Source organism: Oncorhynchus mykiss, chromosome 7 (genome assembly GCF_013265735.2).
Source record: "Oncorhynchus mykiss isolate Arlee chromosome 7, USDA_OmykA_1.1, whole genome shotgun sequence".
In the NCBI taxonomy this organism is placed as follows: domain Eukaryota; kingdom Metazoa; phylum Chordata; class Actinopteri; order Salmoniformes; family Salmonidae; genus Oncorhynchus; species Oncorhynchus mykiss.
In genome coordinates this window covers 72976379-73002738 of record NC_048571.1, presented here as the reverse complement: position 1 = coordinate 73002738, position 26360 = coordinate 72976379, and the positions used below count along the sequence as shown (strand labels likewise).

The window sequence follows — 26360 nt, the reverse complement described above, 5'->3', positions numbered from 1 at the left end:
GAAACAATACAATCATCAAGTTTGCGGATGACACGATGATGGTAGGCCTGATCACCGGCAACTGGGAACTTGGATCTGGGAAATCTCTGACTTACAACTTCAGTGCATTCAAGACAACTGGGAACTCTGGAAAAAAAAACAAGCTCTGAATTGGAAAAATTATTTTGAACTGTCATCCAACTCGGAATTCCAAGTCGGAAACTATGGCATCTTTCTAGAGCTCCGACCTGAATGTCACTGACATCATGATTTTACCTTGTTTATTCCCAGAGTTCCCAGTTGTCTTGAAAGCACCATTTATGTCTTGCATGGCCACCCGCAGGTTAGCGTATTTCGTCTGGAGGCAGCTCTGCAGAGTGGTCACTAGTCAGCACAGCCACAAAGTCATAAAATCTGATTTTAAACCTAAACCTGACCTTAACCACACTGCTAACCCTAATGCCTAACCTTAAATTAGGACCAAAAAACTCAAATTTGACTTTGCGGCTGGCCTATCTAAGGGGAAATGACTCAGTTCTGCCTCCAGGGCAATACCTGCTGGCTACGCAGTCGTGGGTGAACAAGCAGTACAGGATGGGACTAAGCACACCCCATTGAGCTTCATAACAACATAGGCCTACTGGTAAATGCACAAGGGGGTACTTCGGGGGTACTCTGGTATAAGCAAAATATTTAACCAAAAAAGGTTGAGACTGCTCTTCCATGGTTACTGGTTTGGCCATTATGCCTCTAATATACTTACTTACTTACTTACTGACTTTATTGTCCCCATGGGGACATTTTGTTGCAGTGTCATGTACACATTTAAAGTGGCGTTTAAATACAAAACCAAATTGATAATAAAACTTTCATAACAGTTACGCACCAATAAAAATAATAATAGTAAGAAATAAGAAGTAAAACATGAAATAAAAAAGAAGAAAAGACTAGCCTGCTGGCCTTACGGAGTCAATGGGAACATTCCCTGAGCTATTTAGGAGGGATATCACACCTGGCACAAATGATTGTCTCGTTCTATTTTTCCTGCTGAGGGGTGCCCTATACCTGCGCCCAGAGGGGAGTAATTCAAAGTCCAGGTACAGGGGGTGACTTGGGTCTAAAATGATTTTGTGAGCCTTACAGAGGGCCCTGACCTTAAAGATCTCATCCAGGCCTGTCTGTTTGACTCCAAGTACCCCATGTCAGGGTTCTGTTTGTTGACTTTTCTTCTGCCTTCAACACAATCCAGCCTTACATTCTGGCACAGAGACTCATTCGGGACTTCTCCTTAGATGGGGGGCTGGTTTTGTGGCTGTTGGACTTCCTGAGCCAATGCTCACAGCGAGCCAAAATAGGTCCCCATGTGTCAGATATATGCAATACCAACACAGGCTCTCCCCAGGGATGTGTTTTGTCCCCACTTCTGTGCATCTTGTACACTAATAGTTGTACTAGTTCCCATACTGACAGACACCTCGTTAAGTTCGCTGATGGCACTGCCTTGATCAGACTGTTGCTGAGTGTCCTTTTGGACAATAAACTTCAGTGGAGTAAATGTACAGACTTGTTCTACAAAAAGAGCCAACAGAGACTGTACTTTCTAAAAAAAAGTTGGGTTCTTTTAATATAGACTGTACTATACTGACTCTGTTTTACAAATCCTTTATTGAGAGTATTTTAACTTTTTGTATTGTTTGTTGGTTTGGCAATGCCACTGTCAGCCAGAGAAACATGCTGAGAAGGATTATTATACTTTACTATGGGGGTCTCATCTTTATGAAACCATAAAATGAATATATATTGTTTTCACTATAAATTATTGTGAGAGAATCTGGATCCTGTCAGTGAAAAGCAATGGGAAAAAATCTTTGAATTTAAAGTAATACCTGTCAGTAGTAAATAAATAACAACGATAAAAACTTTGTAGGTGTCAGTCAGCAGCATACATTTCCACTAATTCCAAGTGGACATTATGATACCGTATTTTTCTATGACGTAGTAGTGGACAGACCACAGCTGATTCGATCCATTCCTTTCACTTCTCAAAATAATGAGTTCTACAACGACAAACTCTAGCATTCATACACTGAGGGAGTGAAGTCTGAGGAGGGCTGAAATTACATATGGTTATTAGAGAGGAAAGAAAAAGTAAGCCCAATAAAAAAATAGAACAAGCCCTTGGGGGAGTCCCTCCCTTGAATTTGTGCTAGGTAGAGTATCTATATGCTCGGACATAAAACCCAGACGATGTTAGAGGGTTGGTAAAGATGGCGGCGCTCTCCGTGGATGGGAGGTATGGACTGAATTGTGGCCGACGGAATACAGACCACGTCACTGTATTGCACGTAAAATTGACAGAGACAGCTTTCAGAGCGATAGAAAAGTACCAAACCTCTAAGGTAAAGTTGAATACATGTCTTATAGCTTACCTTATACAACTACCGATGCTATCAAAACTGGTGAACTAACTGCCACGCACAGTCGGGTTGAGCAAACGTTATTCAAATTACCTTGCTAGTTAACGTAATTTACTGTCAACCCAATAATGCATATGCCATGAAGTGAGTTAGCAATTTGTGGATTACAAATCAAAGTTTGAGAGAAATGGATTTGTGTAGTCGATGTACTGTAGCTAGCTACATTTGGCAATGCAGCTAACGTTAGCTGACTAACCAAATGTAATTTCCCCAACAACAAAAAAGTATCCTTTTCCCCAGCCAAGTCCACTTTTTTTCTACTCAAGTCCGTACAGAAATGTGACACTAATCGCACTGTTTGGTGAAATCGATGACTATTTTGATGTCAATTTCGCGTGACAACTTTACTTAACTTTAGCTAATTTACCATATGTTCTTAAGCCACGGATTGGCACTGCAGTCAGTATTTTGGCGTTTTGGAGATGTTAGTGTATGTGTATATATATATATATATATATATTATTTTTTTTAGCTAGCTACGGTAACTATCGTAACCCTTGATCGTGACTCTGTTCCATTGCACATTACAGTAGCTAAGTCATTGGACGAAGGCGTCTTCTGTACGGGGGAGTTTTGTTAAGAGCACCGATGCTTGGTCTGAACATTAACACGCATCAGTTGTGGTAGCATGATAAGGACCTTAACTTTCATATCAGCTAGAAACAATTTTCAAAAAACATAACGTTAAATGAATACACGCCATTATAGGGTTAGTGTTCCCACACGGCCATATCCCCATGTTACAGCGCGTGTTTACGGAAGACCGCCAAAACAGCAAAATACTCCTATCTAAACGTGAAGTCGATCATCAATTGCGATATGATTCTAGAAACATAAAGCCCTTTAATTTCATATCACATCAAAATAATTTAACAAATTCAAAATACACACATACTGTACTTTTCAGTGACAACACCTTTTTGCCTGCCTTCCGTTACACACAGGAGTTCAGAGCATGCTAGATAGTAAATTAGCACTACCTCTGAAAATAAGATATAAGGTCCTTGGACCTTAAGGGTGCAATATGCAGAAAACGTTGCTAAAATTATAATAGTTCGCCTAATGTCAGTTTGTGACAGAACAAGCTGCCATTGTGTGGAAAATAATTGTACTGTCTAAACTAGAGGTCGAGCGATTATGGTTTTTCAAGGCGATACCGATTTATTGGAGGATCAAAAAAAGCCAATACCAATTAATCGGCTGATTTAAAACGTTTTTTATTTTTTTAAATATATATAATAATAACAATTACAACAATACTGAATTAACACTTATTTTAACTTAATATAATACATCAATAAAAATCCATTTAGCCTCAAATAAATAATGAATCATGTTCAATTTGGTTTAAATAATGCAAACACAGTGTTGGAGAAGAAAGTAAAAGTGCAATATGTGCCATGTAAAAAAGCTAACGTTTAAGTTCCTTGCTCAGAACATGAGAACATATGAGTTGGTGGTTCCTTTTAACATGAGACTTCAATATTCCAAGGTAAGAGTTTTTAGATTGTAATTAATAAAGTATTTATAGGACAATTTCTCTCTATACCATTTGTATTTCATATACACTATTAGATGTTAGACTATTGGATGTTCTTATAGGCACTTTAGTATTGCCAGTGTAACAGTATAGCTTCCGTCCCTCCCCTCGCCCTTACCTGGGCTCGAACCAGGAACACATCGACAACAGCCACCCTCGAAGCAGCGTTACCCATGCAGAGCAAGGGGAACAACCACTCCAAGTCTCAGAGCGAGTGACATTTGAAACGCTATTAGTGCGCAACCCGCTAACTAGCTAGCCATTTCACATTGGTTACACCAGCTTAATCTCGGGAGTTGATAGGCTTGAAGTCATAAACAGCGCAATGCTTGAAGCACAGCGAAGAGCTGCTGGAAAAACTCACAAAAGTGCTCTTTGAATGAATGCTTACGAGCTTGCTGCTGCCTACCATCGCTCAGTCAGACTGCTCTATCAAATCATAGACTTAATTATAACATAATAACAAACAGAAATATGAGCCTTTGGTCATTAATATGGTCGTATCCGGAAACTATCATTTCGAAAACAAAACGTTTATTATTTCAGTGAAATACGGAACCGTTCCGTATTTTATCTAACGGGTGGCATCCCTAAGTCTAAATATTCCTGTTACAATGTACAACCTTCAATGTTATGTCATAATTACGTAAAATTCTGGCAAATTAGTTTGTAATGAGCCAGGCTGCCCAAACTGTTGCATATACCCTGACTCTGCGTGCAATGAACGCAAGAGAAGTGACACAATTTCACCTGGTTAATATTGCCTGCTAACCTGGATTTCCTTAAGCTAAATATGCAGGTTTAAAAAATATATACTTCTGTCTATTGATTTTAAGAAAGGCATTGGTGTTTATGGTTAGGTACAGTCGTGCTACGATTGTGCTTTTTTCGCAAATGCGCTTTTGTTAAATCATCCCCCTGCGTTGCATTGATTATATGCAACACAGGACACGCTAGATAAACTAGTAATATCATCAACCATGTGTAGTTAACTAGTGATTATGATTGATTGTTTTTTATAAGATAAGTTTAATGCTAGCTAGCAACTTACCTTGGCTTACTGCATTTGCGTAACAGGCAGGCTGTTGTCAACAGTGGATGTTAGTTTACTTAGCTAGCCACTGTCACCAGCTGCTACCATTAGGTCAAACCTGTTTAAGATGACTAAATGTGTAGTTTACAAATTCACACCACCATTGTCTACCAATTTTTTAAATTTAAATGTGATTTTTTTTTTTATATACATTTGTAGCTAGCTATGTTAGCACGTTTTATGAAATTCTCACCCAAAAATCACCTTTTTATACAAAAAAAAAAATCTAATTCACTCCGTTGTTACTACTTATCTGCATCAATACATTGGTTTCATTCCAAACTTTTTGGAATAGCAATACACCTTATTGTAACAATGTTTTGGCTACAGACCTATCTAGTTGCTCCACACTGAGTTTGTCAGTGTACGTTATGTTCATGATTCAACTATGTTCATGACTAAACTCTTGACTTAAATGTGAATGTTACATTGGCAAGCTCCCCAGGCAAGAAACTTTATTGCCAATCTTTATAATTAACATACAGCATAGGCTACTTGACTGTTTTTATATAAAATTATAGGCCTACTTAACGTTTGATTGGGTTATATGCTGTTTTCTTCAAAATACTAGTCGCTGGGGTTTTCACTCCTTTTACTTCTAATCTTGTGCTTGTTCTCTTAAAGCTACAGTAAAAGTTCATGATAGCATGAATCCTTTTAAACTAGTGCTTTTCAAGGACTTTCTGGATGGAAGAGGTTCCATTTGCACAATGATTAATATAACTACAGCTATTTTATTGTAAGAAAACATTACATATGTTTGCAAAACAGTTCGCACATTAGACCTACAAGATATTCACAGAAAAGGGCGAACTGCAATTATTTTATTTTTTTACATAGTTTTGCCCAAATTTAGAAAATCTGACATGAATATGTTTTTTCTTCTGTATTGGCCAATACATTTCCTCTGTCTAATCGACTGTCCTGGTGGGCAGTAGTGTTGGTATGTGATGTGGATTTGGTCTCATTCCATGGCTTTGCATTCCAGGCTTTTCTCAGTGGCAAACACAGAATCATGACTCAGGAAAAAAATCGTTGTCACAGTTGCTCAAATCCCTATCACGTCAGCCTCTGGTGGTTGGTTTGGTAAGAGTCCGTAAGGGCCCACAATCTGTAAGGACCAAATAAAGCTAGCGTGTTAATCCCATGGCCATACAACCTGTATTATCTGGAAGCACCTCAACAGAGATGCACTTAACGGGCCTCTGGGGCCTGTGATCAACCGAGGCCAGGAGTCCTGGGAATTTCAATGGACTGTCAACAACATTTACATAATTCCAGCAACAAGCTAGTCAGACTCTGTAGCATATTCCCAGAATGTTCAGGCCAGGGACTAATAAAAACATTTTTTTAAATCCTAATCCAAATGATTGGATTTGAAGTTGAGAAACTGGGCCTAAAGGATTTCATTCAGGCACGGTTGGGACTTAGTGTGTTGAATCAAGAAGTTAAGATCTTGTCCTGTTAAGTAGCCTAATTCAAGTCAGTGGTAGAAAGGGTGTCAGGAGGGGATATGGGAAGGAACACTGCCTTGGCCAATAGGAGCTTCGAACAAGCTGACAACAAGCCAATCGAAGTTGGAAGAAGATGGGAAGAACATGGCTGACGTTTTACATTCTCCCAATCAATTGTGCAATTATTTTTTGGGCGTTTTGTGTAATTTATTTTTTAACCTATTGTGTACATAACGTTGCTGCTACTGTCTCTTATGACCGAAAATAACTTCTGGACGTCAGAAAAGCCATTACTCACCGCGGACTGAAATACACTTTTTCCTTTAACCAGTCCGATGAGGATATCCTGCTTTCACTGGAACAGGCCCAGATTCACACCTTTTGCAAGAAGAAAAGATTCCGGAAAAGGGGACGCAGATCGGGGATCCTTCTGAGAAGCCGGAGGCGAGCGAGTGAACTCCCAATGCCTTCCATTCTCCTTGCTAATGTGCAATCATTAGAAAATCAAATTGATGACCTACTATTAAGATTATCCTACCAGCGGGACATTAAAAACGGCATCTTATGTTTCACTGTGACGTGGTAGAACAAAGAAATGGGCAATATAGAGCTGGTGTGATTTTCCATGCACTGGTAAGACAAAGGGTGGGGGTGTGTCTTTTTGTCAATACCAGCTGGTGCGCAATGTCTAATATTAAAGAAGCCTTGAGGTATTGCTCGCCTAAGGTAGAGTACCTTATGATAAGCTGTCGACCACGCTATCTACCAAGAGAGTTCTCATCTGTATTACTCGTAGCCGTCTATTTACCACCAGAAAGCGAAGCTGGCACTAAGACCTCTATCAACCAACTCTATAAAGCCATAAGCAAGGAAGAAAATGGTCACCCAGAAGCGGCGCTCCTAGTGACCGAGGACTTTAATGCAGGCAAACTTACACCAGTTTTACCAAATTTTTACCAGCATGTCACATGTGCAACCAGGGGGGATAAAAATCCTAGACCACCTTTACTCCATACATAGATGCATACAAAGCTCTCCCCTGCCCTCCATTTGGCAAATATGACCATAATTCTATCCTCCTGATTCCTGCTTACAAGCAAAAACTAGTGGGAAGTACCAGTGACTCTAAATACGGAAGTGGTTATATGACGCGGATGCTATATTACAGGACTGTTTTGCTAGCACAGACTGGAATATGTTACGGGATTCATCCAATGGCATTGAGGAATACACCACCTCAATCATCGGCTTTGTCAATAAGTGCATCGACAACGTCTTCCCCACAGTGACTGTACGTACATATCACAACCAGAAGCAATGGATTAAAGGCAACCTCCGCATCAAGCTAAAGGCTAGAGCTGCCGCTTTCAAGGAGTGGGAGACTAATCCGGACGCTTATAAGAAATCCTGCTATGCCCTCAGACGAACCATCAAACAAGCAAAGCGTCAATACGTGATTAAGATTGAATCCTGCTCTGACGCTCGTCGGATGTGGCAGGGCTTGAAAACTATTACGGACTACAAAGGGAAACCCAGACGCGAGCTGCCCAGTGATGCAAGCCTACCAGATGAGCTAAATGCCTTTTATGCTCGTTTCAAGGCAAGCAACACTGAAGCATGCACGGGAGCACCAGCTGTTCTGGATGACTGTGTGAAGACGCTCTCGGTAGCCGACGTGAACAAAACCTTTTTAAACAGGCCAACATTCACAAAGCCGCTAGGCCAGACGGATTACCAGGGCGTGTACTCAAAGCATGGACGGACCAACTGTCAAGTGTCTTCGTTGACATTTTCAACCGCTCCCTGACCAAGTCTATAATACCTACATGATTCAAGCAGACTACCACAGTCCCTGTGCCCAAGGAAGTGAAGGTAACCTGCCTAAATGATTACCGCCCCGTGGCAGTCACGTCGGTAGCCACGAACTTTGAAAGGCTGGTCATGGCTCACGTCAACAGCATCCTCCCAGACACCCTAGACCCACTCCAATTCGCATACAGCCCCAACCGATCCACAGATGACGTACACCACACCGCCCTTTCTCACCTGGACAAAAGGAATACCTACGTGAGAATGCTGTTCATTGACTACAGCTCCGTGTTCAACACCATAGTGCCCACGAAGCTAAGGACTCTGGGACTAAACACCTCCCTCTGCAACTGGATCCTGGACTTCCTGACGGGTCGCATCCAGGTGGTGAAAGTAGGCAACAACACGTCTGCCACGCTGATCCTTAACACTGGAGCCCCTCAGGGGTGTGTACTTAGTCCCCTCCTGTATTCCTTGTTCAATCACAACTCCAACACCATCATTAAGTTTGCTGACGACATAACAGTGGTTGGCCTGATCACCGGCCATGATGAGACAGAGTATAGGGATTTGGTCAGAGAACTAGCAGTGTGGTGCCAGGACAACCTCTCCCTCAGTGTGAGCAAGACCAAGGAGCTGATCGTGGGCCCCCATTATCATCGGCGGGGCTGTAGTGGAGCAGGTCGAGAGTTTCAAGTTCCTTGGGGTCCACATACATTTTTTCTGAAATGAAATGATATTGACCTCAAAAGTGGCTTTCTGTGATTTTTGGCCTTGTTTTGCCGTGGTATCGAGTACCCCTATTACTAGCCTGTTCAACCTCTTTTGATATCGGCTGAGATCCCTAAAGTTTTAGCTGCTGCGGTCATCCCTCTCTTCAAAGGGGGGGACACCCTAGACCCAAACTGTTAGACCTATATCTATCCTACCATGCCTTTCTAAGGTCTTCGAAAAGCCAAGTTAACAAACAGTTCACCGACCATTTCAAATCCCACCGTACCTTCTCTGCTATGCAATCTGTTTTCCGAGCTGGTCATGGTTGCACCTCCTAAACGATATCATAACCACCATCGATAAAAGACAATACTGTGCAGCCGTATTCATTGACAGTCGAAAGCCTTGGCCAGGTCGATCACCATATTCTTATTGGCAGACTCCACAGCCTTCGTTTCTCAAATGACTGCCTCGCCTGGTTCACCAACTACTTCTCAGACAGAGTTCAGTGTGTCAAATCGGAGGGCCTGTTGTCCGAACCTCTGGCAGTTTCTATGGGGGTGCTACAGGGTTCTATTCTCGGGCCGACTATTTTCTCTGTATACATCAATGATGTCGCTCTTGCTGCTGGTGATTCTCTGATCAACCTCGACACAGACGACACCATTCTGTATACTGCTGGCCCTTCTTTGGACACTGTGTTAACAAACCTCCAGACAAGCTTCAATGCCATACAACTCTCCTTCCATGGCCTCCAATTGCTCCTAAATGCAAGTAAAACTAAATGCATGCTCTTCAACCAATCGCTGCCCGCCCGTCTAGCATCACTACTCTGGACGGTTCTGACTTAGAATATGTGGACAACTACAAATACCTAGGTGTCTGGTTAGACTGTAAACTCTCCTTCCAAACTCACATCAAGCATCTCCAATCCAAAATTAAATCTAGAATCGGCTTCTTATTTCACAACAAAGCATCCTTCACTCATGCCGCCAAACACCCTCGTAAAACTGACTATCCTGCCGATCCTTGACTTTGGCAATGTCATTTACAAAATAGACCCCAACACTCTACTCGGATTGCATCCAATTTGCTATCACAGTGCCATCCGTTTTGTCACCAAAGCCCCATATACTACCCACCACGGCGACCTGTGTGCTCCCGTTGGCTGGCCCTCGCTTCATATTCGTCTCCAAACCCACTGGCTCCAGGTCATCTGTAAGTCTTTGCTAGGTAAAGCCCCGCCTTATCTCAGCTCACTGGTCACCATAGCAGCACCCACCATGGCACGCGCTCCAGCAGGTATATTTCACTGATCACCATCAAAGCCGACAACTCATTTGGCTGCCTTCCAGTTCTCTGCTGCCAATGGCTGGAACGAACTGCAAAAATCACTAAAGCTGGAGACTCATATCTCCCTCACTAGCTTTAAGCATCAGCTGTCAGAGCAGCTTACAGATCATTGCACCTGTACATAGCCCATCTGTAAATAGCCCACCCAACTACCTCATCTCCATATTGTTTTTTTTTTATTTTCTCCTTTGCACACCAGTATCTCTACTTGCACATTCATCTTCTCATCTATCACTCTAGTGTTTAAATGCTAAATTGTAATTATTTCGCAACTATGGTCTATTTATTGCCTTACCTCCCTTCATTTGCACACACTGTATATAGATTTTTCTATTGTTATTGACTACGTTTGTTTATTCGATGTGTAACTGTTTGTGTCTCAATGCTTTTCTTTATATTGGCCAGGTCGCAATTGTAAAATGAGAACTTGTTCTCAACTGGCCTACCTGGTTAAATAAAGGTGAAATTTAATTAATTAATTAAAATCGTGATGGTAAACCTAGTCTGTGTATTGTGACACCGCGAGCAAGTTTACTTGCACTTATAATTTTTAGTGTACACTGTAAAGGGAAATTTGCCAAAGGGAAGTTCCTGAAGTTTCAAAACAGCCAGGAAAGAACCTATTCTGCCGTGCCAATGATTACTCATGTAGCTACCATTATACGTGACCTGTTGACGTAATCTGACCATGTGATTTACTTTATTATGATCAGACATACAGTGCCTTTGGAAAGTATTCAGACCCGTTGACTTTTTCCACATTTTGTTACGTTACAGCCTTATTCTCAAATGGATGAAATAAACAGAAATCTTCAAACCGGTTTATGTAAATCTTTGTTAATGTATTACCTAAGTATCCTGTTTCCATTGGTCACCCTTGAGATGTTTCTACAACTTGATTGGAGTCCATCAATCTTAAATGGAAGAAGTTTGGAACCACCATTACTCTTCCCAAGACTTTCAGACCATGAGAAACAAGATTATTTGGTCTGATGAAACCAAGATTGAACTCTTTGGCCTGAATGCCAAGCGTCTCTTCTGTAGGAAACCTGGTAACATCTCTACGGTGAAGCATGGTGGTGGCAACATCATGCTTTGGGGATGCTTTTCAGCAACTGGGAGACTAGTCAGGATTGAGGGACAGCTAAACGGAGCAAAGTACAGAGATCCTTGATAACCTGCTCAGGACCTCAGACTGTGGTGAAGGTTCACCTTCCAACAGGACAACGATCCTAAGCACACAGCCAAGACTACACAGGAGTAGCTTTGGGACAAGTCTGAGTGGCCCAGACAGCGCCCGGACCTGAACCCGCTCGAACATCTCTGGAGAGACCTGAAAATAGCTGTGTAGCAATGCTCCCCATCCAACCTGACAGTTTGAGGATCTGTAGAGAAGAGTGGGACGAACTCCCCAAATACAGGTGTGCCAAGCTTGTACTGAGTAAATGGCCTGAATACTTATGTAATTTCTGTTTTTTATTTTATATACTAGCAAAATTCTCATCCTGTTTTTTGCATTGTCATTATGGGGTATTGTGTCTAGGTTGATGAGGAGGGGGTGGGAAATGTAATACATTTTAGAATAAGGCTGTAACCTAACACAAAATGTGGAAAAAGTCAAGGTCTGAATACTCGCTAATTCTGAGGTAATGTTAATGTGACCATTTTGTCTGAGATGCCTATTATTTACACCGCTTTCAACATAAGAGGGAGTTTTGTATTCCTACTCTTACTGTACATTTTTCTTGTTGCAAATTCATGAAACTATAAACATGCTTTTGCTATCTTGCTTCTTTGCTAGTTGATTTGCCAGATGAAACACAATATATGCTTACCAATAGCATATGAGATGTGACTGGTTGACAGAATGCTTTTGTCACTTAATGAGAAACGGCTCTGTATTTTTCTCAACCACATCTGTGATAGTCCAGTTGGAACTGAGTGACATTCACATTATTGTTATGATGGAACAACTTACAATCAATGCTTATATTGAAAATGTGATTGTAGAGTCGAAACCCTTCGTCTCTTTTTCAGAATGTAACGTCCTCATGGCCAACAATGCAATTCAAGGGACTCCAAGGGGTAAGTATGTTCATATGTCAAATCTTCATTTTGACTTGAACTACAGTACTAGTTATGGGTCAACCCTGTGGGGGGTAAACTGCATTTTTAATGCAACCATTATTGAAGATTTAAGCAACCTATCATTTGAGCGCTGGTGGTATACACATTAAATACAATTCCTACCCTAGCTGGTGTAGACCCAATGTTTTGTGTTTTCAGTGAAATATACATTTGTTAAGCTACGAGTTGTATTTAGAGGCTTGGGGCCTAACTCTTTCCACCCTTCTGAAAGCATCTGGTTAACCCCTGACTACCTGGGCTGTACACTATGAATAGTTGAACTCTCCGATGTCTCAATATCTGTAAATACTTCTCTGGCAGTCTGCAGCTGGGTCCAGAGCAGTGGGAACACACACACACACACCTAGCAACTCAGACCTCTAAGATCTGCTTGTGTCATGTAAGCTCATGTTCTAATTAGTCTCAGATCCCACCGCTCAGATCAGTCTATATTGACAGATGCAACACACTGAACATCACTGTAATGGTTAATGTTTTTTACAGATGGTTCGCTATTTGGCATGACTGACTGTCACATTCAAATATGAGCAAAATCTCTTCTTCCGTGCTTTACAGTAGTAGAGGAAAATGAAATCCCATTTCCCTTCAGAATGATCGAGTACCTCTGTGCAATACGTCACTCCTGGCAGTTTCATGCATGTAGGGAAGAGAGAGACGCTCCTTGTTTTCTGTGGTTGATTAATATTTTTTTTATTAATCTCCTTTTGATGTGACCCTCACAGCGTATTAAGATCCCAAGGACTGACTCTCCAGATGGATCTCAGAACTTTGACTTCTACCTGTCCAACCTGGGCAAGGACAACCCTCAGGGAAGCTTTGAGTGCATCCAACAATATGTGTCCAGGTAAGCACCCTCTGGAATGAAACCAAGCATGTGGCAATGCTCGCTACTGAAGACCTAGTGTAAGTTGTTGTAAGCTGGTTAGTTAACTGAAATAATTGTCACTGGTGTCAGAATTTTGTCATTGAGCCTTGTTAATGAGTAATTGGTTGAATTGAGATGGTCCATGTTGAGAAACCCTGTGCTGTGGGACTGAAACCCCCCCCCGTCCTCTCCAGTTCGGGAACCCCGCACCTGGTGTCCTTGGGGGTGGTTCAAGACAAAGTCACGTTATGTGCCACCAACGACTCCTACCAGGTGACTCGGGAGCGCATGACGCTGGCTGAGGAGGATGGAACCAAAGTCCTCAAGCATGGAGGCCATTTCAAAGGCAAGTTCCATCCATTTAAGCCCACATTTCCTTTGTTTGCGCCTGAGTAAACCCTTTGGGTCCAGCCCATTAAGGCTTGTTCACATTGGCAATTTGAAGTGACTCCACTCAATTTTTTTGCATATCCGATTCAATTATAACATTTTTTCCTGCAGTCTAAACAGCCAAAAAGCACATGGAATCAGATATTTCAAGACCCATTTCAAACTACATTCGTAGGTGGTTTGAAATCAGAAACAAATCTGATTCCTGGCCATGTGACTTGTCTGAATGCATATAAATCAGATGTAAGTGGTTTTTAGACCTTTGGAATATCTTGTTGCTTGCTAACTATTCTGACAGTTTGACAAGAACGTTTGGTAGTTAACTAGCTTGTTAATTGTTTACAAACAAGTTGGTAAATGTGCTAGAAAGCTATCTAGGTAGCTGATTAGCTTGTTGACTGCTGTGATTAGCCAAAAAGGACTCATTTTGAAAGCTAGTGTTAGTGCACTGACATACTAGATGTTCCCATAGACTTCCTATCATTGAATGACTATACATTTAAAAGCGCATCTCTGCAGATATAATTACGTATTTTTTGCAGCGGTGGCAACAATTCAGCAGTGTTTGGTCACCACTCCTAAATTAATATAGGGGAAACACTCACTTATGAGTATTGACACTGTATGCCATATCTGGGTTAGTCGCACTCTGCAAATAGTTCTTATTTAACACAACACTGGCCTACAGCCAAACCAATTGTCTTGCCTTTCTATTTCTAATACACTACGACTGGATTAAGGTTGGCCACGTGTAAAAGGGAAAGTAAATCTCGGGCTAATCTAATTTGGCTCTCTCGTCCCGTTTTTCCGGTGGAGATACGCTGCACATTCTCTCGATCTCCTTTCCCCTCGTAACAGCTCACTGTTGCTGTAACTGGTCAAGCAAAATCTACCTCCACTGACCTGGGAGTGGACGGAGTTCTCCCACAGCAGAGGGCCATAAACTGAGTTTCACTGGCAAAGTTTTTCTTCAGGCGCCATGTAACAACATAGATTTGATGTCACCCAAATGGCCCATTTGTCACCAGTTATGTTACTCTAAAAGGCAGTGTGCCCCATAGGCTTCTTTGTATGTGATTATAATTTGAATGCCTTGTGTTTTGCGCAATTATGTGACATGCCTGGATTTGAAAGGTTTATTGAAAGATTTTTCATCACTGTTCCATTTTCATTATGCCAGATGGTCCAGCACCATCATCAGACAATTGCTTTAATTTTTGGTGTAATTCTCATTACGGGATAAGGCCTAAAATACAGGATAAAGTCGTGCTATGTCACATGATTGCGCAAAACACAGCGTCTACCAGTTTGTCTGAATAGGCGTTAGTTTAGACAATCGTATAGCAATGTTCATAAAGGGGGAGATGTTCAGGGCTTGTCCAGTTTCTAATAGAAATATAGTTCCAGTTATCTACATGAATTGGTATTGTTTATTTAACATGGAATTGCATGTTTTCTCAACAGTAAGCAGATTTGCGTCTTTGCCTCTAGGGCTTCTCTGGAACTATATTTAATGCTGCAATATGTAAGTTATTAGGTGATCTGACCAAATTTGCAGATGTGTTTTTTGAAATGTCATTCTCAATGAAAGCAAGTCTAAGAAGTGGTAGATATGTTCTATGTATGCTATTTATATGCTTCCCATTCTCAAGTTTTGTTTTCATCTTTCACTTTTGGTGTTGTACACCAGCTTCAAACAGCTGAAAGTACAATATTTCTGCTTATGGAAAATGTATTTCACAGCAGTTTAGATGGTACAATGATTCTCCACACTAGCTTGTTTATTCACAAACTTAAATTTGGCGAACTATTAGAATTTTAGCAACCAGGGAATGGCTGGATAGTGCATCTTTAACTGTAGGAATCCATGAAATCTTTGCTCTCTGTACTCTCAAACTTGAAAAGTCAGTTAAACCAACCTTTCGGTCTAGTTTCTGCCCGTGGGGATTAATTTGCATATTGTGTCCCAGATGGAAACTGAGAGGGGAGCAGAGGAAAGGGGTGGAGTTTGGGCATGTAACAGCTGGCTCAGTAGAAGCACTCCTATTAACATGTGCAAAATTAGCCCTAGCCTTCATTTATTTAGTTTGTTTAGGCTTTGTCCGTTATGTATGTTGGCCTGGGACCTTATGCAATGTTTGTCTTAAATGGGAGACTCATTTACTTGATGCTATTCCGAGTTTAGTACGCCAAAGTGAAATCATAAACACACAGCACTGCTACACGGCAGGTCTGTTGGTTTGAATGACATGCATCACATTTTATTGGTCACATTGTTGTGAATGGTTAGATACTACTGCACTGTTGGAGCTAGGAACAAAAGCTTTCGCTACACCCGCAATAACATCTGCTAAATATGTGTATGTGACCCATCAAATTGAATTTGATGCATGTCATGGCAGAAACTGTAATTCTGATAACAAGCCAACAGAGCTGCTGTGATGGGTAGCTGTGTTTTTATTATCTCCCATGTAAAGTCACTAGGCTGGCCAGCGCTGAAAGCAAAGCTGATTAGCAGCTGATGCAAGCAACTCACCTACTTCAGTCTCTCACCAGGCCTTGAGACAGCAAAAATTGATGTGTGGTTTGTGCACATAGACTGCGAGATCTCTATCTGCATTTGCCCGGAGGAGGCGGCAGACGAGGGTACACGTTTCTCTCTAACCTTTAATCTTGTAGAGCGCATTAGAATTTCATAATCACTGGAGAGCATTATGGAGAAATGTCAAGGCATCCTGACTAATCAGACATCATGAGCTGGGGGCCAGATTCTCTGGATCCTCTTAATGACATTGACTTTTACATTGGGAACTCAGTCTCTCCAAATCAGGCTTCTATGATGTATCTTGTACTAGTAACGTACAGTCAGTTCAAATTCAGTCCACATCCAGATCCGAACACACAGAGTAGCAACTGACTCTTTAGGGCAGGGTTCCCCAACTGGCAGCACCCGGGCTGAATTTGGCCCGCAGGTGGTTTTATTTGGCCCAACAAAAAATCACTCTGAGCATTTAAAAATATGTATTTTTATTGTTTGTCATAAGACTGTAAAAAGACCAGGGAATCATCTCCAAGTGATTTTAATTTTGGAAATCTGTTCAAGTATTCCCATGCATAATAGTGAGATACATGATCTTATTCAAATGTAAGCAATATTTGAAATAGTTTGTCATATTATACTTAACGAAAATATAAACACAACAAAGTAAAGTGTTGGTCCCATGTTTCATGAGCTAAGATTAAAGATCCCAGAAATGTTCCATACATACAAAGGTTATTTCCCTAAAATGTTCTTCACAAATTTGTTTATCCTTGTTAGTGAGCATTTCTCCTTCATCAAGATAATCCACTTGACAGGTGTAGCATATCAAGAAGCTGATTAAACAGCATGATCATTACACAGGTGTACTTTGTGCTGGAAACATTAATGGCCACTCTAAAATTGTGTTTATCTGTTTGGACTTTCAATTTGACCAACCATCCGTATAAGAAAAAATCTGCCTGCTGATAATTGATTTATCCCTGCTCTAGTGTTCCAAGTGCCTGCTGGCTTTCACACTCCTCTTTCAGTCAGTGTTCAATAACATTATTATGATGTCATATTAATAATAAAAACCTTTGTTAGTGACTAAGCTGCTAGTTAGCGAGGAGTGCCGTTTCTGCTGTAAACTCAATTGAGGTAAGCAATACAACATTTTAAGTATCAGAGAAACATGATCAACTAAATGGACTGTGTAGTTCTTAGGTTCCATAATGCCATGGTCTCAACGGATATTGGTTTTGGACAGATTGTGTGCCATTTTTCTCAGCGTCACCTCCTTCGCCCCCCTCTAACCTCAGGTAAGAAAGTCCAGATCCGCAAGCCAGCGCCGTCAGGCTCTGAACCAGTCGCGGAGCGCAAACGCTCCACCCCCATCAACCCAGCCAAGACCATCCGCAAGTGCCTTGCCAACAACCTGGTTTCCCAGCGCCCATACCGCGACCGCCTCGTCCACTTGCTGGCGTTGCGCTCCTACAAGAAGCTGGAGCTACTGGCCAGGATGCAGCGGGACGGGGTCAGTCAGAAGGACTGCAGCTCTCTTGGGAGTACCCTGCAACAAGTAAGGCTTAGGCTAGCGCCTTGCAACGCGTGAGGCTAGAAGCCAATTTATGCTTGGTCCGAAAATGTAGTTGGATGCTCCGTATAGAGGATGTGATGTAATTGTAGCACCTCCAGAGGCATGCAGAGGCCAAAATTGAGCTCCACACTGCTGTGCGCCTTCCAAATTTTGTAACAATGTGGAAGGGCTTGCTCCGCATTGACATGATTGGTTAACGGTAGGTGGGGGTGGGAGGTCCTGTATAAACACAAACTCACTTCCTTCACAACTGCTCTACGAAGCGCAAGTATGAATGCCCTGCATTCTGCAGAGGCTGTATCGCAGTAAATGCTGTACGCCACTGCAGACGCCAGATTGACCATGCAGATCCTTTGAGGCTAGTAGTACCCCTACAACAAGTAAAGAGGCGGCTAGTACCCCTGCAATAAGTTAGACTAGCAGCCTGCAACATGTTTGGTTACAACTCTGCAACCATAATGGCTAGCATCCTGCAACAACAAGAGGGGGGGATAGAACCCTAAAACAAGTAAGAGGGGGGAGAATAGTACTTTTATTGGTTTCATATAAAAGTGAGGAGGGGGGGGGTCCTAACTATTTATGTCAAGTATGAGTAACTGGCAGCACTGTATGAGAAGACAAATGTTCCTGTTTACCCTTAGGACCCCTCACCCTTCTTAGGCATTAAACACTGAATGCAAATCAGTCTAGGAGACCAATTCCCTGTAGTACAATGACCTTCATTCACAATTACTGAACACGGAAAGAACCAAGCAGCCATACATGAAAGCCATTAGTCTTATTAGACACACACACATAGCAAGAACCAAGCACCCACAGATCACACAGCAAGAATCAAGCACACAGACACACTTATACTAGCTATTGCAGATGATGTACTGAACTACTCAGACTGGTTTACTTGGCAACAGCAACTGTGGTTAAGCTGACTACCCATGCTTGGTATACAGAAAACACAATACTCATACTTGTTTGGGGATTTGCCTAATGTTGTGATTGAATACAGAGATTGGATTTGAAATGCAGTGATTTCATACCCAGGTTGAGATGCAAGTAGGGCATTTCATTAACGGAAGAAAAGTCTAACTCTTAAAAAAAAAAAAAAAAAATAGAAAAAAAAGTAATACCAGTGGTTGTATTTGAGTTGCTTTTAATGCTCCCAAATGATTGGAGAGCACTTTTTTCAAATGGAAATCTTGTTTGTGGGTATATTTGTTCACAGGTGGCCAACCTGAACCCCAAAGATAACTCGTACACTCTGAAGGACTTTGTGTACCGTGAGGTGCAGAGGGACTGGCTGGGCTACTCTGAGGACGACCGCGTTCAGGTCAATGGGATTCTGGCCCGGTAGGTCACAATACATTTCACCCTCCTGAACAGGCCCCTGCATTTCTTGCAAGCAGAACCTTGTGGTGACTATGTAGCAGTGGCTCACAGTTGGTTCTCCCTCTCTCTCAGGAAACTGGGCCTTCCCACTGAGCCGCTTTCCTCCAGCGGTCCTCCTAAAAATGGCTTCCCGGGTTCCCCACAGGTAACGCCTCAACTCTACACTCTGTTAGACACACACCTTCAGTATTACTTGCACAAACCAGCGTGTAAGTTAACAGACAAGCCAAACCTGATGACCAGGTCTCTCCTGTAAAGAGACATTTTATCTCAAGCCTATGCAAATAAATGTTTATTTGGATCAAAAATAGCCTTTTATCACTCATTCACAGTAGAGATATTTTGTGTTTTGAATTGTTTGTTTGTGTCTTTCAGAAGTGCCAGCCCGAGTTGCCGAGTCACTTCACTGACCCCTTGATGCCCAAGAAGCCCCGCATTTCCCATGTCACCAGCCAAGGGCCACCCACCACCCCCACCTCGTCCTCTAGAGTGCGCCGCAGCGCCACCAAGGGGGACAACAGCCACCACAGCGCCGCTCCCGCCACCACCAAACGCTCGTCTCTCCCAGCCAGGCCCACCACGGCTGGCCCGCCCCTCAACCACCTCCCCCCTCCCTCCCAGCTGCCCGTTTCTCACCGCCGTCATATGTCTCATCACCCTGGCCTGGGCTCCAACTCCAGCTCGCCCAGCACGCCTGAGGGCCGTGGCACCCAGGACCTGCCCCTTGACCAGAGCTCAACCTGCCTGGACCCCTCCTCACCGATAGCCAGCCCCCCAGGCAGGACCGCCGACCGCTATGGCTCCGGCATGCTGCCACCGGCCAGCTCCAGCCGCCCAGCCCTCACCATCTCCTCTTCATCATCCTCTTCCTCTACCATTATCCCCCCTCCTTTGCCCAGCAGTAGCAAGAAGTCAAAGAAGCACAAAGGGAAGGACAGAGAGAAGGAGCGCTGTAGGGAGGGGCACAGCATCACATGCGATGGTGTCAGCCCCCCAGAGGTACAGGTTGAGGACGGCCAAAGGCCCAGGAAGAGAGACCGCGCCAACGGGGAGGAAAGACGAAAGCCAGTCATCCCCGCCAAAAGCCTATTCTGCTCAGACGAAGGTAGTCTACCTTAATGCCTTGGTTTGGCTTCATGCTTTAATGCCTTGTTAAGAAGGGAAAGGTGTGAGTGCTTGCTCATTATCATGTAAGGCCTGATTCCAATCCATGGTTTTGTAATGACAGCAATGCGCAACCAGGCATTGAAAGTGCACTCATGGTGTGTGTGCGCTTGGAAAGGGCAAAGTGTATGCATGCTTTGAACATGATGGGCTGCTTGCGTATTGGAGTACGTTTCTCACTTGAGTTGTATGTATGTATGTATGTATGTATGTATGTACAGCAAGTCGGAAATGTACATACTTAGGTTGGAGTCATTAAAACTCGGTTTTCAACCACTCTCCAAATTTCTTAACAAACTATAGTTTTGGTAAGTCGGTTAGGACATTCTTTGTGCATGACACAAGTATTTTTTACAACAATTGTTTACAGACCGATTATTTCACTTATAATTTACTGTATCACAATTCCAGTGGGTCAGAAGTTTACTGTGCCTTTTTTAAAACAGCTTGGAAAATTCCAGAAAATTATGTCATGGCTTTAGAAGCTTCTGGTAGGCTAATTGACATAATTTGAGTCAATTATGTCAATTGTGGATGTATTTCAAGGCCAACCTTCAAACACAGTGCCTCTTTGCTTGACATCTTGGGAAAATGAAAAGAAATCAGCCAAGACCTCAGAATTTTGTTTTTAGACATCCACATGTCTGGTTGATCCTTGGGAGCAATTTCCAAACGTTCATCTGTACAAACAATAGTACGCAAGCATAAACACCATGGGACCACGCAGCCGTCATACCGCTTAGGAAGGAGACGCATTCTGTCTCCTAGAGATGAATGTACTTTGGTGCGAAAAGTGGAAATCAATTCCAGAACAACAGCAAAGGACCTTGTGAAGATGCTGGAGGAAACGGGTACAAAAGTATTTATATCCACAGTAAAACGAGTCCTACATCGACATAACCTGAAAGGCCACTCAGCAAGGAAGAAGCCACTGCTCCAAAACCGCCATTGAAAAAGCCAATCTACGGTCTGCAACTGCACATGGGGACAAAGATTGTACTTTTTTTTTTAGAAATGTCCTCTGCTCTGATGAAACAAAAATAGAACTGTTTAGCCTTAATGACCATCATTATGTTTGGAGGAAAAAGGGGGACGCTTGCAAGCCGAAGAACACCATCCCAAATTTGAAGCACGGGGGTGGCAGCAGCATCATGTTGTGGGGGTGCTTTGCTGCAGGAGGCACTGGTGCACTTCACTAAATAGATGGCATCACGAGGCAGGAAAATTTGGTGGATATATTGAAGCAACATCTTCAGACATCAGTCAGCACTTCCAAAGTTGTGGCAAAATGGCTTAAGGACAACAAAGTCAAGGTATTGGAGTGGCCACCACAAAGCCCTGACCTCAATCCTATAGAAAATGTGTGGGCAAAACTGAAAACGTGTGTGTGAGCAAGGAGGCCTACAAACCTGACTCGGTTACACCAGCTCTGTCAGGAGGAATGGGCCAAAATTCACCAAACTTATTGTGGGGAGCTTGTGGAATGCTACCTGAAATGTTTGATCCAAGTTAAACAATTTAAAGCCAATGCTACCAAATACTAATTGAGTGCATGTAAACTTCTGACCCACTGGGAATGTGATGAAAGAAATAAAAGCTGAAATAAATAATTTCACATTCTTAAAATAAAGTGGCGATCCTAACTGACCTAAGACGGTGGACTTTTTACTAGGATTACATGTCAGGAATTGTGAAACTGAGTTTAAATGTGTTTGGTTAAGCTGTATGTAAACTTCAGACTTCAACTGGTATGTATGATGACTGATTTAGTATGTATGTGCCAATTCTTCTACATCCAACCTTACAAACCAATTTTCTTTCATCCTTTGGACTCAAGCTCAGCATTTTCTACTCTGTCTCTGCCCTGTAATTGGTGCCAACAAACCTTTAATCATGGAAGTTAAATTCACTGATATACCTTGTCTTTATGATAAGTAAAGATTGGTCCGCCCTGAGCAGCACACTCAGAAATCTGTCCAAGGGTTCACTCTGACAACTCGTTCAAGACCAGTACTTTTGAATAGCTTGTTTTACATTTACGTTACAGTTTAGTCATTTAGCAGGAGCTCTTATCCAGAGCGACGTATAGTTCATTTTAAGATGGGTGGGACAACCACATCAGTTATAGTAAATACATTTTTCCTCATAGTAGCTTTCAGCAAATTTAGAGCTAGTAAGAGGGAACCTCGTCAAGTGCGAGTGTTAGTTTACAACAACAAATAATTGTGTGTGTGTGGGGGGGGGTGCTAGTCATTATTTTAAGGCTAGTAAAGAGAGCTGTTCTGATGTCAGTTGATGTAATTGTCTGATGTGTGTCTTTGTTATTCCCCAGACAATAAAAAGAGGCCAGTCCACTCCACAGACTCCTCCACCACTGTGATGCCAGATTACATATGGTGAGTACTTTTATTTACTGACTTAATCCTCTTTGTTCTATGTTGAACATGAAGCTTCCATAAGAATGCCACTGCTGCCAATCAACCTTTTTTGGGGATGGTACCCCCCTTTAGCCCTCTGAAATACAATTGAATGGCACGTGTGTGTGTCACTGTCCTGTGCTGCTGTCCCGTTACAGTAAGTACATGGCAGTGGTGTCCATGGACCAGAGGCAGACTTACAAGGACAACTTCAATGCAGAGTATGAGGAGTACCGCATCCTGCATGCCCGTGTGGAGAAGATCACTCGCCACTTCACCCAGCTAGACGCTCAGTGCAGGAGGCTACCGCCTGGCACCAAAGAGTACCAGGTCAGATTATAACAAACTACACCACAGTTACAACCAGGTCAAAACACAACAATCTATGCCACATAACTTGAGGGGTATACTACAATGCAGGTTCAATGAGTTAGCCAGCTAATTTCATTAAACAGCCAGAAATTACTATTGATTTTCTGGTTCATTTTAAGAAAGCTGAACTTGGATACAGTGCCTGGATATCTGAGCATGTCCTTCTCCAAGCTGATACAGTTTCTTCAGAAAGTATTCACACCCCTTGATTTATTCCACATTTTGTTGTTAGAGCCTGAATGTAAAATGGATTACATTAGTTTTTTCTAACCCATCTACACACAATGCCCCATAATGACAAAGTGAAAACATGTTTTTAGAAACATCTCATTCCAAAATCATGGGCCTTAAATGGAGTTGCCCCCCTTTCTGCTAAAACAGCCTCTACTCTTCTGGGAAGGCTTTCCACGAGATGTTGGAACATTGTTGCGGGAACTTGCTTCCATTCAGCCACGAGCATTAGTGAGGTCAGGCACTGATGCTGGGCGATTAGCCCTGGCTCACAGTCTGTGTTCCAATTCATCCCAAAGATATTCAATGGGGTTGAGGTCAGGGCTCTGTGCAGGCCAGTCAAGTTCTTCCACACCGATCTCGACAGACCATTTCTGTATGGACCTCGCTTTGTGCGCTGGGGCATTGTCATTCTGAAACAGGAAAGGGCCTTCCCCTAACTGTTGCCACAACGTTGGAAGCACAGAATCGTCTAGAATGTAATTTTATGCTGTTAGTTCCAGTGAAGGGAAATCTTAACCTAAGGGGCCTAGCCCAAACCACGAAAAACAGCCCCAGACCATTATTCCTCCACCAAACTTTACAGTTGGCACTATGCATTCGGGCTGGTAGCATTCTCCTGGCATCCGCCAAACCAGATTCATCTGTCGGATGGCCAGATGTTGAAGTGTGATCCATCACTCCAGAGAATGCGTTTCCACTGCTCCAGAGTCCAATGGCGGTGAGATTTACACCACTCTAGCCAACACTTTGTATTGGGCATGGTGATGTTAGGCTTGTGTGGCTGCACGGCCATGGAAACTCATTTCATTATGCTTTGGTCATTTTCCTGTTGGAACGTAAATCTTCGCCCCATTCACTTTCATTCTGAAGCAGGATCTCGTCAAGATCTGGTCACATGCGCCGAATACAACAGGTGGAGACTACCGTGAAATGCTTATTTACGAGTCCATTTCCAACAATGCAGAGTTAAAAAGACGACAGCTTTTCCTTTAAAAAAAAAAATATATTTAACGCAATAAAATAACAATAACGAGGCTATACAAGGTATCAGTACCGAGTCAACGTGCAGTGGTACGAGGTAATACAGTGTATATACATTATGTAAGTGTAAAAGTGACGAGGCAATCAGGATATTTAACAGAGTAGCAACAGTGTGTGTCAGTGTAGTATGTGTGTGGGTAGAGACTAGTGAGTGTGCATAGAGCCAGTGCAAGAGAGTCAGTGCCTGTATTTGGCTCCATTCATTGATCCCGCCATCCATCCAGTCCCTGCTGCTGAAAAGCATCCCTATAGAATGATGCTGCCACCATCATGCTTCACGGTAGGGACGGTGTTTGACAGGTGATGAGCTGTGCCAGGTTTTCTCCAGACATAATGCTTTGTGTTCGACCAAATAAACTTTTTACCGTCACCTTTTGCTTTTATGATCGGAGTCTTTCACTGGCCTTTTTGCGTACTCCAGTCGTGCCTTTTTCTCAGGAGTGGCTTCTGTTTGGACACTTTTTCATAAAGCCCAGATTGGTATAGTGCTGTAGATTGTCCTTCTGGCAGGTTCTCCCATCTCAGCCAATGAACTCTGTAGTTCTGTCAGGGTGGTCATTGTGTTCTTGGTTATCTTCCTGATCAAGGTCTTTCTTGCCTGTTTGGTCAGATGGCCAGCTCTATGCAGAGTCTGTGTAGTTCCATATTTTTTTTCAATTTCCCAATGATGTAGACCACTGTACTTCAACATTCTAGAAATTGTTTTAAACATTTGCCAAGATTTATGCTTCATCACAATTCTATCTTGAAGTCCAAGGAACTGTCCGTAGATCTCAATGGTATAGTTTTTGCTCTAACCTTTTTTTATATTAGATGTGTTTCTTTCTAAACCATGTTTAAACAATTGAATTGGCCACAGGTGGACTGGACTCCAAGTTGTAGTGACATCTCAAGGATAATCAAAGGAAAATGGATGCACTGGAGCTCAATTTGGAGTATCATAGCAAAGGGGTGTGAATACTTATGTAAATTTAGATTTATGCATTTCATTTAATTGGCTAAACATTTTTTGCATGTTTTCACTTTTTCGTTATAGTGTGTGTAGATCTCAGAGAAATAATCCATTTTGAATTCAAGCTGTAAAACAACGTGAAATTTAAGGGGTATGAAGTCAAGGGGTATAAATTAGAGGTCTTCACGGATCCACATTTTCCTAAATACCCGAACTGGTCCGGATCCAGAATTATACATGTCACCGGTCTGGATTGGATCTAATATGATTGTCTCCGGTATGTGTAATTTGAACTGACTTGTCCGGAAGGGCCCTTACAGATCCGAACGAGACTGCTGCAGTAGCGGGGGAGAGAGAAATTAGATATTTTATGTTGATGCTCTTGCTTTTTCATGAGTTGGGTGTGTAGCTTGTTGTTGGCCAATCATAAGTTATCAAAATAATCTTTAGCGCCTACTAACTTGATGAGACTCTCACAAATATGCAGTGGTGGAGAAAGTACCCAATTTTCATACTTGAGAAAAAGTATAGATTCCTTTTAACAGAAAGTTTCTCAAGTAAGTCAGCCAGTAAAAATATACTTAAGTATCAAAAGTAAAAGTATAAATCACTTAGAATTCCTTATATTAAGCAAAGCCGACAGCACCATTTCCTTGTTTTTAAAATGTAAGGATAACTAGGGGCACACTCCAACACTATTTACAACATTATTTACAAAATATGCATTTGTGCTTAGTGAGTCCGCCAAGCCAGAGGCTTGCTCTAGGACACCCACAAGCCTCACAAGACTCGTCTGAAGGTCCCCCAGTACCAGTTGAAAACATTAATGGAAGTATATGAGACTGTTTTTAGTG

General features: G+C 42.3%; 1 protein-coding gene across 6 annotated transcripts in view; it reads left to right on the top strand.

The window, feature by feature from the left end:
* Positions 1-2028: 2028 nt before the first annotated feature.
* The window catches only part of ell2 (elongation factor for RNA polymerase II 2), a 35164-nt gene continuing 10832 nt past the window's right edge, over positions 2029-26360 (top strand). For 3 of the 6 annotated variants that reach the window (XM_036984042.1, XM_036984041.1, XM_036984043.1), the window contains exons 1-10: positions 2031-2378; positions 12457-12504; positions 13290-13411; positions 13627-13778; positions 17663-17922; positions 19163-19287; positions 19399-19471; positions 19702-20431; positions 22823-22886; positions 23066-23237. In XM_036984042.1, the coding sequence (XP_036839937.1) occupies positions 2247-2378; positions 12457-12504; positions 13290-13411; positions 13627-13778; positions 17663-17922; positions 19163-19287; positions 19399-19471; positions 19702-20431; positions 22823-22886; positions 23066-23237 (1878 nt within the window). In that variant the 5' untranslated portion in view covers positions 2031-2246. Of the gene's footprint in view, positions 2379-12456; positions 12505-13289; positions 13412-13626; positions 13779-17662; positions 17923-19162; positions 19288-19398; positions 19472-19701; positions 20432-22822; positions 22887-23065; positions 23238-26360 lie in introns of all 6 variants that reach the window. The other 3 variants (XM_036984040.1, XM_036984039.1, XM_021610542.2) reach the window with 3 other exon arrangements.